The 14,611-nt window shown below is 39.3% G+C and overlaps 1 protein-coding gene across 1 annotated transcript in view; it reads left to right on the top strand.

Annotated features, from left to right (window-relative positions):
• The window catches only part of LOC138297111 (trypsin I-P1-like), a 45,802-nt gene extending 31,576 nt beyond the window's left edge, over positions 1-14,226 (top strand). Inside the window, exon 3 of the mRNA XM_069236610.1 lies at positions 14,077-14,226. Within this exon, the coding sequence (XP_069092711.1) occupies positions 14,077-14,226 (150 nt within the window). The remainder of the gene's footprint in view (positions 1-14,076) is intronic.
• The last annotated feature ends 385 nt before the right edge of the window (positions 14,227-14,611 follow it).

Below are 14,611 nucleotides of genomic sequence, written 5' to 3'. Positions count from 1 at the left end.
CTCAACGTTTTACCAAGTTGGATCTTCGGGGAGCTTACCACCTTTTACGTATAAAAGAAGGAGACGAGTGGAAAACAGCATTCAGGACACCATTTGGTCATTTTGAGTACAAAGTCATGCCTTTTGGTCTTACCAATGCCCTGCAATATTTCAAAGATTTATGGACTCAATATTTTCCGATCTCCTGAACCAGACAGTCGTAATCTACTTAGACGACATCCTTATTTTTTCCAGACATCCCGAACTCCATTCTTCTCATGTGAAACAAGTCCTTCAAAGACTCCGAGCACATCAACTATCCTGTAAACCCGAAAAGTGTGAGTTCGATAAGACGGAAGTCAAATATCTGGATTATCATTTAAGTCCCACCGGCATAGCTATGGACCAAGAAAAGGTACAAGCAATTCTCGATTGGCCTTCTCCCTCTTCTATTAAAGAAACACAATGTTTCCTAGGATTAGCACATTTTTATCGGCAGTTCATTCAAGACTTTGCTAAACAGACCAGCCATATAACTCATACTTTAAAGAAGGAACATCTAAAACAGGGGTTTGTCTGGACTAAGGCGGCTGAAACAGCTTTTCAAGATTTAAAGAAGGCTTTCACTCAAGCTCCCATCTTAAGACACCCAGATACCAACAGACAGTTTATAGTAGTTACCGATGCTTCCGAAAGAGCTATTGGAGCTGTCTTACTCCAACTACAAGAGGATGATGGTCTTGAACATCCTGTTTTCTATTTGTCCCATATTCTCTCTTCAGCAGAACAACATTACTCAGTACTAGAAAGGGAGTTGTTAGCTCTGAAGACAGCCTGCATCGAATGGAGACAGTTTCTGATGGGTTCCAAGGAGCCTTTCGAGGTGAGAACAGATCACCGTAATCTGCAATGTCTACGTAATTTTGTATGCCAGAATAGTCGCCAGGCCCGTTGGGCCTTTTTCTTCAGTCAGTATGACTTTTACATCACCTATATTCCTGGGTCTCAAAACATTCTGGCTGATGCTCTGTCTCGCCGTTATCCAGATTGTACTCCTTCCCCGTCTCAGTTTCTACTGGAGCCTAGTAAGATCATTGGAGTTGCTCAATCTTTTCTGGAGGAGGTACCACTGGAGTACTGTAGCCTGTCTAATAGCGAAATAGAGAAATTAAGAACCTGTTTATGCAAGAAAGAAGGATACTATTATCATCAGAATCTGTTATTCCTCCCTACTAACAGAGTTCGAGACAAGGCATTACAGATGTGCCATGATTCACCGGTTGCTGGTCATAGAGGCATCAAGGCCACACAAGAACTTCTTTCGCGATCTTTCTGGTGGCCTACCTGGAAATCAGATGTCGAAAGATACGTTCAGGCTTGTCCCATATGTGCTCAAGTCAAGATTCCCCGTACCAGACCTGCAGGATTACTACAGCCTTTGCCGGTTCCACCAACTCCATGGCATACTATTTCCACTGACTTCATGTGTTCACTTCCACCATCAGCTGGAAACCAGGTTATCATGGTCACTGTTGATTCTTTCACTAAAATGGCTCACTTCACTGCCCTAAAGAAGTTACCTACATCCCAAGAATTGAGCCAGATATTTATCGACCATATTTTCCGTCTCCATGGACTTCCACATACCATTGTATCTGACAGGGGACCTCAGTATATTTCCCGGTTTTGGAAATATTTTTGCAAGACACTAAATATCAATATAGCACTATCATCCGGTTTCCATCCTCAGACCAATGGACAAACCGAGCGTTTGAACCAAGGATTAGAACAATACCTTCGCTGTTTTTGTAATTCCACCCAAAGCAACTGGAACACTTATCTTCCTATTGCTAAATATTCCTACAACAATACTGTCCATAGTGCCTCCAAGGTCACTCCTTTTTTCTGTTCCTATGGCTATCATCCTACCTCTTTTCCTACTTCTCCTCAATCTACCTCTCCTATGCCTGCAATTACATCTTTTTCCAAACGTCTCCTGCAACTCCATAGGCTAATTAGATCTAATTTATTGAACACCAAGAGATATATGAAGAAGATCGCAGATAAGAAACGTGGACCCACTCCAGATTATCACCCTCTAGATAAAGTCTGGCTTTCTTCCAAATTTTTGCCCTCTCGCCCTTCTCTAAATAAGTTCACGCCTCGCTATTATGGGCCTTTCCGTATTCTTCAGTTGATCAATCCTGTCACTGTTCGTCTTCGCTTGCCTCATACTTGGAAGATTCATCCGGTCTTTCATGTATCCCAACTCAAACCTTATGTCCCTGACCCTTTCTCTCGTCAGTTTCCTTGTCCTCCTCCTGTGTTGGTGAATGATGTACCTGAATATGAGGTTCAGGAAATTTGTGACTCTCGCCTTTTTCACTGACGTCTTCAGTATTTGATTCACTGGAAGGGATATCCTCTTAGTGAATGCTCTTGGGAAGATGCATCTTCTGTTCACGCCCCTCTTCTGATTTCTCGTTTTCATCGTTTGTTTCCCTTCAAACCTGGACCTTCGGGGGGGGGACCTACTGTACTTCCTGTTGGTCATTTCCTGTTTCTTGGTATATAAGGGCTCTGTTTTCTCCCTTTCCTTGCGCTGCAACACTATCTGCTCTGATTGTGTCTTCGCTCCTGATTTTTAGCCTTCGGTTCTGAATCTTGTCAAATTCGTGTTTACCTGCATTTTTGTTTCTTTTTGATTCCTGGTTTTGTTTTTGTTTCAGGAATCCACTGTTTGGAGGTTTTTTCCCCTTTTAGGGTTTTTTTCCCTCTGGCACTATTTCTAAAGGGCACGGTCTGTTCTTGGCGGTTCCATTGCCTACAGCACCGTGGCTACTAGAAAGAGTCGCCCCTTTCTGGGCCAAAGCCGAACCTTCAAGACCCACGCCACTAGATCTGCGGTTTCCAGGCGCAAGCAGCACGTGAGTCGTGACACAAACAGCATTCTTAAGAAACAAAATGTGCCAAAAGTTGTATTAATTGCTGTTAAGTCTCTTGAGTCTGAACTGAGTTCAGCCTGGAAGTAAGCAGCTTTAAGACATATGGTAGAATTCTATTTTGCTCCATCAAGCTGAACAAGCATATCCTGAATTCTCATCAGAGGCAAGCAAACAACCAGGATGTTCTTATTCAAGGATCTTAAATTCACACAAAGCCTTAACTCTCCATTTGATTTAATAACCACCACTATAGGAGAAATCCACTGTGAGGATTCAGTGGGCTCAATCACCCCATCCGAATACACTTTTTTTTTAGATCTTCTTTAAGTTTCTCTCTTATTCTCAATGGGACCTTCCTTACTTTGTGAACAACAGTGACAGAGTTAGTTTTTAATATGATTTTGTGTTCATACCCTCGTACTACTCCCAACTCGTCTTTAAATACTGACTGATGTTTGGAGATGACCTCTTCTAAGGATTTAACTTGTTCAAATTTTTGTTCCACCAAAGAAATTGGTTGTTCAGTGCCAGGTCTAGGGACCATCCCAAACTTGCCTTGATCCTTCCAACCCAAAATGTTTTACCCTTGCTTGGCTACATAAACCTTTGTGTGAACAGATCTATTCTCATAGTGCATATTCTCCATAAAATACCCAATCATATCAATTTCTTGTCCTCCAAACGCTACAGTGCATATGTCAGGAGGAAACAGCTTCAAGCCCTGCCATTTTTCTCAAAAACAATTGTCTGTGATAATGGTAATGGATGAGCCAGAAACAACAGTTACTTGAATGTTGATGTCAACAATTTTTACCTCACACACTGGAGCCTCACCAGCATTTACTTTATTAGTACTGGTACCTATTGTCTTAATAGATAATGCCATTCGCTTGTGTATATTATCTCCACACACTTCAGAGTCATCCCTGGAAATGTCCTGATTATCAACCAACATTATCTTATGTGAATTTCTGCACACCTGTGCAAAATGTCCAATCTTTTTACACTTTGAGCATGATGTACCAATTGCTGGACAAGTACTAGCATTAGCTAAATTACTTTTAGACCCACAATTAAAGCATCCATTGCCTTTCTCATTTTTCTTCACCTCAAACATATTATGTGACGCTGATTTAGTTTTACGTGAACTAGCATTCACATTTTCACAGGAAGACATTTTAACTTTACCCAACACTTTTGAGTCCAAAACAGATCTTTCAATTCCTCTAGCTATTTCAAGTGTTTCCGCAAGTGTAGGATCCCTACAACATAATATTCTTTCCTTAACTTTTCAATCAAAACAATTCACTACAAGCTGATCTCTTAAATATTGCTCCAGAGGACCCACAAACTGACATGACAAGACTGAGATCCTCAATTCAGCTACAAAGTTATCAGTAGTTTCATGTTCATATTGTTTATGGGCAAAGCATTTTTGTCTGTCGACTATTATGCTTGGTTCTCTTTCAAAATGCTTTTCTAATCTCTTAACTGCTTTTTGTATTGAACTCATCCCATTCAGTGGATGCTTGTGACCTACGTAGAGGTTGACGATCGAAGATCCTCTGTACTTCAGTCCCCAAACAATTATATAATATGACTTTTGTTCTAGGAGCAGGGAAGTCCACACCATCAATATCAACTAAATAACTGTGAAATGATCTATAACATTAATTCCATTTAATCTTTGTTGCACCAGGTTCAGTCAAAAATGCAATGTACAAATTTGCCGTTTGCATTGTGTAACCTAATTTAGAAACTTTACCTCTATGAACAGAAATAGTTTTGCTCTCTAACAGTGAAACTAGGTGAGCTAAAAGTCTAACATTGGAAATGAACAGGCCTAAGAAATGTTTAGATTCTAGACTTAGAATTCAGATATCAATTACTATTATCATAGTGTGCGCATCACCGCAGTCCTTGCAGGCATGCACTGAAACGTACCTCCTCCAATGAATATATATTTTTTTGGTGTGCGCATCACTGAGTACATAAAACAGGTGTGCAGAATACCTCCGGAAAAAATGCTGGAAAACAGATAACCCACCCCTTTAATCTCTCCTTGCTGTTCTTGCCCCTTTAACCATGGCAAGCAAGATGCCTTTAACTATGATGTCACCACGTGTTCAGCTCCCAGCATTCACAGGCACAGAAGCAGTTGAGGATGATCACACATGAGCACCCGCTCCGGATGAAATTCAATACTATAAAGTTCTTCAGAACACAAACTACCATCCGGTAAACTGCCGTCGCATCCTGTCCTTGCACCTGCTCCTCCGTTGTCTCATGACCAGTCATTGCAGTGCACGAGAACAGGACACTTTGCGCTGTCCTCGCACCTCTTCCACTGCAGTCTCATGACATTGCCACACACTGTGCTCACGCATACACCATTGAGATGGCAAGGTCCAAAGTGGTTTACAAATACAGAGAAGTAACTCCTATAGTAAGGATGCCAACAATTTAAAAATCCCATAATAAATTAACAAAGTACCTCAGCCTAATAGTTAACCAATGGTTACTAAGGTTGAAGAACACAGACAAGAACCTGTCCACAGGACCTAGAGTAACGGGTAAAGTCAGGTACTAGATCTTCATGGGTAGGGGAGTTCCAAAATGCTTGTTGCCAATATATGTAACATAGTTCACACGAATACGCTCCACACGTCAATGTGTTAGAAAGATTTATTGCAGAATAAGCAGAAGGTATGGGGAAAGCGTCCCTCAGTGACCAGCATCCACAGATCACAGCAGCATCTGAAGCTCTCTGGAATGTTGCGTTGGAACGTCATTATAAAACATTCTGAACATAGCAATCCACAAGCCCTGCTGGTTACATAAACATAGATAAGGGCTTGGGGTGTAAAAACCTGACACAACAAATGTCACTGATTCTGCTTTCAACAGAGAAAATGTCAAGTCTGGTATAGTAAGGGGTAAAGCGATTCAGGCAAACTCATGCAACATGGAAAGAAGGATGAGTTCAAGAGGATTTATTCCAAATAGCAGACCCACAACCCAGGGGACGTCCAGCAAGCTCCACAACTTTAGGCAACTGACGCTACCCTATAATTCCAGAACTCACCATCCATCTCAAAGGATACATTGATGAACAATAGAACCAACAGATCATAGCATGCAATATACATCATAGTACAAGGAAAAGTTTACCTAGAACAATTTCATATTACATGAAAGAAAAGAGACATGTACATACTACATCTGGTTCTGACGCCTCTCTTAGAATTTTAATTCTGTACTTACTGGGGTGGGCTGAAAAGTTTACTAGGGTGCTGGAAATGTGTGCTGAACAGAAGCCAGATACCTTTGATTCCTTAACCTACAGTTTGGTTCCTGGGTGGATTGATTCTGTGGACATTGCTCAAGCACCGGGCTTTCATTTAACAATCTTATTTTTTCAGCCATTGATAAAGTTGGATTATGATGCTAGATGATAATGGTTTATAAAAGAATGGTCCATATTAAAGCAAGTATTGCCCCTTTCCACTCCACAAGGACTGACTATGTAGAACATGGGAAATGTTGTTGTGTTTGGTAACAGGTGAAGAGGTGAAGAGGGCTAACTCTTTCTTTCTGAAGTAAGAGTAGGCAATCTTTTCGTCAATGCATTTGATCACCCAGTGAATAACTGTGTATGTGACACTAAAACTGATACGTTTTCACTCATCTTTGCCTCCACTATGTCCATTATTTTATACTGGTTAGGCAAGGGTATCACTTTTTGAGTCACAATGACAAGGAAAACATTGGAAAGGAGAGAACCTACATTATCTTTAGTGTGTCTACCAGTGAATCATTTTTTGTTACAACCAGTTGAACATTAAACTGTTTTGTTAGTCAGAATATATCTGAACGAAATTGCCAATTGACTCACCAAATCTATTTTTTACTGAGGCAAAAGGTCTTCTTTTGTCTACTTTTCTTCTTTCTTTTGTCTTCTTTTCCTGAGGCAAAAGGGTAATTTAGGGAGTAACCTGTCTGCTGAAATTTAAATCAGGCCCTATGACTTCTTTCCTAAGTTCAGGTGCGATTAAGGCCTGCTCTGCTGACTTTCTAAATCAGTACATAATGCGGGCACATCATAAGCATTTTAGTTGAAAACAAGAATGCATTAAACTTAGGGAATTCACAAAAATCTCCCCAAAGCAATATCTGCTACATGACAGTGAGATTATCTTCAAGCTGTGCTTTTCAGTTTGACGACCTTCCTATTAGATCCTATTAATGTGAGACATTTCCCAGTAATTAGCTATAATTTGATAATAGTGTTCATATAATGATGAACACAAAGCTGAGACGATTGTTCCCCTAAATGGAGTAGTGAGGGAGATACTCAAGCAAGATTTATGCTTCTGTGACGAAGGCTGCACCCCTCAATATTCAATATTCACTGATCCATGCCTCCTTGCTCTGGCAGAACTGTTGACTTTAAATAATTAATCAATGTGTTCACAGAGGTTTTCATAGTGAGTCTGAATGTGAATGAATTCTGGGAGGTCCTGTTAAGCTGAAAAATGTAGGGGAGCTTGTCATTATCCAAGAATGGAATGTGTTGTTTATGCCTTGCATTCATAATACTGTAAAGGCTATTTGTTAGAGGAAAGAGGATAGCAGGTACCCCTAAAATGGTCCAGACTATAAAGATCTTTACAAGGTCAAATATTTTAGCTCTTGCTTGATGAAAACATTTACCAACCTTAATTAACATACACCACAGGTACAAAGTGGTCAGCAGAAAGGTAAGCTATCCTCACACACAGAATAGGTGCATCACAGGCTGTAGAACCAATGTCAACTTCCTTTACACACACAGGACAGATACAGCTGAGCCAGCAGCAGCACAAGATGTTCACAGATGCACAGGAGAAAAAGCTTTCCTTGTGCACACAAAACAGGTTCTGAACTCACACAGCAGCTCTGGAACCAGCAGCAACACTGAACAGGAATAATAAGGGAAAGCAACAGTTAATGTCTGCCAGATGCTCCATCTTCTCAGGCTAATGCAGTAGCCAGTCCTGAAGCGTGACATGTTGTCTCCATGATTCAGTGTCTGAGGGACGTGAAGTACCTGGTATCAGGATCCTAGAATAGGCTCCTCCAGAACTCTGACTGCAAAAAACCCAGCTGAAGTGATAGCCACATCCGATGCTTCAGTGGTGGCAGCTTCTGCGTCACTCGCCATAGGGGTGATGGTGGCGGGCAGGATATAAGGAGGAGCAATGGGTAGATACTTACTGGGCAAGACTGAAGGAGGTGAGGGGCCAGGCAATGAACCAGAACACTGGGCATGGGGTCATAGTGGACATCCACAAAACATGAACAGCCGATTCATGAGGGACTATTTGTATTAATCGTAGCTCAAGTCGCCGAATTGGCCATCAGAATCACACGTTGGTCAATGAGATACAACCTATATTATGACGTTAGTATCCCATAATATAGCATTAGCATCCTTTTCATTAAGGTTGGGAAGTTACAAAACAGAGGACAAGGTGCAAACCATGCAACAGTTTGTGCTGTGAAGCACACATTTTCTGAGACAGTGATATGTGATGAGGTTTATCATTTCTGGCACTCTGGCACATATTCCTATAATATTAATGCCATTGTTTTTTACCAGCACGTGATTATAAACCATTTATATTCAGAGATGTACCTGCAGATCTACATGCTATTTCTGTCAATTGAAAAAATTTCACTGTGAGATCAGAGTCCTGCCGTGGGTGTTCAGCATCTTCAAAAGTGATCATTCTTCACTGTGAAGTATTTTTTATAACTATAAGTCAGCTATGAAACACAAACAGAGGTCAATGATACTAATCTTGACCTACATCTCATTTTCCTTATTTCAACTTGGTTTAACAATACAGCATGAAATACTACAAACATTCATCTTCCTCTTGATTACTCCACTTTATGCTGCTATTGGGGAGGCAGACTGAGTGGTGGGGAAGAAACTGTTTGCAAGAAGTCTGGTATGTTTTCATTACAGTTACCTCAACCCTCTTGACTCTCCTTTTCAATGTCTGCTTCCAGAGTCAGTTCAATAAAGATAACTTCCATCAGATGATATGTTATCTTACACACTCCTGGTGACTATAGGGCTTTTTCCCAGGAAATGCACGGGGCACTTTAAGAATCAACTATTGCCATCTGATCCAGTCGCTTTCCAGAGGATCTTAACCTTCACAGGTTGGCATGATAATGCATGAACATGTTTACGTCCTTTCTACTCAGTGATTATCTGATTAATCGATGCCTCAAACGTGTGCATATCAAAGGGTCCACCATTGATTAAAACACCTCAGAAGAAGATTTGTCCATTGCTGAAAACCCAGTCCTGGCGAATGTATCTGATGACTTCCTACTTTATTTACTGTCACTTTTTACACAAAGCAATTCCAATATTTGGCCTGGAAAGGAAATTGCTTGTTTTAGTGATACCAAACACATTGACATTAGAACTTTGGAGTTCAGGGCCTTGAATAATCTTTTTTTATGTACGTGCCATTGAACAATGTCAATGACTCCAGTACTAAATAAAACAAATGCATATATGAACCACAACAAAAAGATCTGCCCTATAGGTCATTAGAGAACACTTTGATAGGTATAATGAATCAATGGAGACAACATCTCTCCTTTTTTAATCTAACAAACTTAAGGATACAAGAAGACTGTATAAGAGACACATAAAAGAGCATAACACTATACAAGAGACACAAAAAATGCACGAGACAACAAGATAATGTAATGACATTCACATCAAATCTCTTATTTACACTCCTAATAATCATCTTAAATAACTATATGAAGGAGTAAAATTGATCCTCCGTCTCCTTTCATGGTGATAGATTCTTTGCAAAATCTTTGGATTAGCTCAGTTCTTTTAATGCACAATTAGATGAATTTTAGTCAGACTTCCGACAGTTGAAGCGTTGAGATTGCCTTGCTCTAGGAAGTTGTGCCTACACTTTACATTTTTGCCTCTGGAAATCCCTATCTTCTTGTTTTATCTGTTGTCTTTGACACCGCTACTCCAGCTACCATTATGAATATTCTCCAAGGGTTTAATGGCATTGACTGCGTTGTCTTCACTGGTTCATATCTTATTTGAGTATTTAATCGGGGATCAGAATCAGCAACTCACTTTCAAATTTTGCTAGCTTTATGCGGAGTGACCACAATGTTACAGTTTGGCTCCAACTCATTGATTGAAATTTTACCTAACAGCTTTTGAAGTCATCTCATGTCATGTCACTATGTGTCAACCAGTGTTTTGATATCATCAATGAGCTGTCGATGCATAGCTCCAGCTTAAGGTATCTTTGTCTAACAATGCTTTACCCCTTGATCAACATAGGATGAAAATACACTACTTGAAGCCCAAACCAATAAAGACTGATTTTATCTTAATTTTTCCTACATATTCTAAAATACCAGTTCAATACAGAATTTAATACTGAAATATTCTCTTTCCAAACTGTTATCATTGGTAGTGCATATTCATTGGGCTTTACAGTTCACAAAAGACTAAGGGCCTTATTTAGATATTATAGGAGGGGTTACTTCATCACAAAGGTGATGGATAAGCCATCCTCTGAAATCTAAATCCCATAGGCTAAATCCCAAAAACTGATTGATTGATTGCAGGAAGAACCTCAAGGCTCTTTGGATGAGGCTCCACCCAGCCCTCCTCCCCCCAGAGCTTTGAGAACCCTCAAGGGTGAGTAGCCACACTTTACAAAAACTGATTGATTGATTGATTGATAGGCTATAATGGGATTTAGATTTCAGCGAACAGGATACCTGTCATTATTTTGATGCCAATACCTAAATCAGGCCCTAAACCTTGAATATCAAATCACTGTTATGACTAAGATTGCACATTTCCATTTGAGACTGTTGCCACAGCTGAGACTATTCATCCAAGAAGAAGTTTTCAAGCCTATATTGAAATCCCTAGTTCTATCAATACTTGATTCTGGCACCTCTTACTTAACAGGTACACCAAAAGTGCATCTTGCACCTCTAAGGGCAGTTTTACATACAGGAGCTTGTTCATCACTGAAAGCAAGATATTTGACCACATTATTCCTATCTTAGAAATGCTTCAATGGCTCCAGCTGAAACTAAAACACCTTATGAGACAGTCTATGTCATTCACAAAGTCACTGTCTTTTCCCTGACTAATATTTTCAACCTGTCTACAGCCCAGCAGTAGCTCTATTTTTCTCTCTGATGTAATCCCACATATAACAACCTTTCAGTTAACTGCTCTTGCTCCCTCCTCTCACTTGCACATTTTCATTTTTGCGCTCCCTCCCTATGGATGTTTGTAAAAAAAATTCTGGATCTGCAATGATTCAATGTATATACCTGTTGCTATCTTATGGATTTACTCTGGTAGCACTATCCCACTATACTAAAGTGCTCTATAGTTTTGTATTGTTTCATGAGCCAGGGTAGAGCTATGATAAAATATACATTTATGTTATTAATTAAATAATTGTTATACAGCACAGTTCAACCCAAACAGGGTGTCAGTGCGCTTTCAAGTAAAACAACATTGGAGAATGTATCTCTTCTTACAATGAAAGTGAAGAAAACAATGAATGATAAATGTTAACTGGACTCAGTCACTCAGAGAGGATGCATGTAAAAGGTGTTAGGAGAAAGATAGGAGAGAAAGGTAGACATGGTGAGGAAAACAAAGAAGTGTTGGCAGGATGAACAGACCCAAGATAGGAATTTCTTTCTATGTACATTGACAGAAGTCTTCAGGTACAAAATACGTATGAGGAGGGGCTACCCCTGTGAACACATGGGTCACGACATGGTAAGTTCTGAATTTCCTAGATTCTAAATCCTAAACCTTGCTGCTCCTGGGCATTTACATATGTCAGACATTTATACAGAGGAAAACAGGTAGTGTGGATTTTGTTGATGGATGGCTTTAAATCCGAGAACGTTTGAATTGAATTCCGGCTTCCACATGAAACCACTGTAGATAACAATAGATTGGGATGATGTGGTTGAATACTTTACAATCAAAAGTAGTCTGGCAGCAGAGTTAATAATCCCAAGAACTGAAATTAGGGTAAATATGTTGATACCAATTAGAGTGGAATTTCCACAGTCTCATTTTGAAATGACAACCAATTGGATGATCAGACAAAAGTCTTTGGTTTGGACAGCAGGCTTTATATTTTCAAGGAAATCAGAGTGGCTCTTTGTTGTTTTATAAAATGGTCAGTTTGTGAGAACATAGCAAGATGTAAGTCTAACCAGATGCCAAGGGACCTGCGCTCAGTGGCAAGGGTGTAAAGTCAATGGTTTGAAACTCGGAATTCCACCTATGATCACATTTTGTTGTGTGTTGTCTGCAAAATAAAATAAGCTCCGTCTTTCCAGCTTGAAGTCCAAGGAAGCATAAGGCAGTAGCTCAACATCCACGTGTGATATTTACATAGGCAGTTTTTTCAATTATGGATGTCAGCCAAGGTGGACTTTTTATGTAACTTTGAGAATCATCAACATATTAATGGATTGGGCGCCTGAGTCCTTCATTATATCTCTTGATGGTTCTATGTGCAGATCAAGCAAAATCACTGCTAGGATTGACTCTTGGGGACTCCGCAGAAGATAGAACAAGGGTCTGAAGAGAAGTTTCCAGGCCTTACTCATTGTTTGTTCTGCAGTAAGCATGATTAAACAAACTGAGCACTGTACATTTAAAGCACATGTGATAAATAAGTAAAGGAGTGCAATCAATAGAAATAGGAATATTACACATACAAAGCCAATTTGGTTTTCATACCAAGTACAAAAAAGGATAATTCTTAGTTTACTATAGATTACATGTGGTGCAGTTACATTTTTATGACTTGGCAGTATTGACGTTATGGTACCCTATTGATATGCACTTTCATTTGCCAAAAGCATTCAAAACAGTGAATATTTTCAAAGCTGAACTGCTGTTTTATCAAAGGTAAGGAAAACAACAAATCAAAATATATTATGCAACATCAATAAAAGTGAGCAAATATTGTGCACAAATTTACATTCTACCCTGAAATGGTTAAAGATATGTTTGTCTATAAAATGTAGGCAGGAGACATGAAACGTGTTGGCAAGGGCACATTGAACATAAGAATCAATGCATTAGAATAATAATTATTCAGAAATGTGTAACACAAATTCTGATTAGGTCGAATTAAAGAACAAAGATATGATGAACTTTAATGTTTAAATACTTTAAATTCTTCAGTACTTAATACGATGTTGGATGCTCTCATAGAAAATACTTGGTACATGTGCTTAGGGAATCGCAAATAGGACATTTTTATTTATGATTTCCTATTTTGGGAATCACAAATTGTAATTCTCTATTCGGGGTCGCAATTTTAGGAAATCGCAAAAATTGTAAGTCCATAAAATTGGATTGCCAACACCTTTCATACATCTGGAAAGGCTATTTTGCATTCGCAAACGGTCACATTTACCCATTCGCACGGATTGCAAATGTAAAATGGGTTGCTACATCTGGTGCTTAGTGCTATATTTTAGTGCAAAATACATCCTTATGTCAGTTATTGATGCAAGGATGAATTCCACAGTAGAAAAAAAAAACATGACATGCACAAGTGGTGTGAGCAACAGTGACTCACATTCTGGCTGCTTGTGTTTATCTCACCCGCTCGGTGCATAACTACACATTGTGGCATAATAGCAGAATTTCAAGAATTTTGAATTTCATGTGTAACACGAAATTGCAGGCATAATTCAAATGTTTCCCAAACATAAACAGTTGTAGTCCTGTGACAAATTAACCAGATCAGTTTCGGTTTTTCGTTTGGAATGATGTGATCTATGTTAGAGTGCTAGTGCCTGACTATGGCTACCATACGTGTTTTCTACAAAATATTTTATATGCAAATATTGCCAGAGTCCATGATGAACTAAACAGAGAAGAAGGCTTTACCCCATTTTATACAACAAATGATTGCATTTGAAAAACTACTTGTTCCTAATTTAGCAATCTAACTGCAAGCCCTGTTTAGGTACACAAATATTATTATGACAGGTAGAAATTATATTTCTAAATCACAATCTTTCTTTTCCATTGCAGGGAGATTCTGGAGGACCGCTGGAGTGCAACGGACAGCTTCAGGGTGTTGTCTCTTTTGGAAAAGGATGCGCACTGGCAGGCTACCCAGGTGTATACACTAAAGTCTGCAACTACAATACCTGGATCAGTCAAACCATGTCTGATAATTAATGCATTGGTTTCCTGAAGGAAAGAAATGTTATATGCAATTATGTAAACACACATGTGCACATTATATCCAATGTACATAAATGAGCATGTGATTACTCACATTGCAGATCAGTAATGAGGTGTCCATATGTGTTTCATACCCCCATGAAGTCATAATCTGTCTCAGAGGTTTATGGTATGGTTGCTTGTGTCAGCTCTAAAAGAGAATCAAAAGTTCTAATCAAACAACACACTTAAACATTTGATGGCAACTTCCAGCTTGCATATTTGTGATATTTGTGACCAAGTGAAACAAACATATTGAGACATCCACAGGCAAGCACAAAATGTAACATCATCCATATATTTAAGACTTTGATCTAGATTACAATGTATTGAAATTAAA

Source organism: Pleurodeles waltl, chromosome 5 (genome assembly GCF_031143425.1).
Source record: "Pleurodeles waltl isolate 20211129_DDA chromosome 5, aPleWal1.hap1.20221129, whole genome shotgun sequence".
In the NCBI taxonomy this organism is placed as follows: domain Eukaryota; kingdom Metazoa; phylum Chordata; class Amphibia; order Caudata; family Salamandridae; genus Pleurodeles; species Pleurodeles waltl.
The sequence above is the reverse complement of the archived record's forward strand: the minus strand, read 5'-3'. Positions and strand labels throughout refer to the sequence as shown.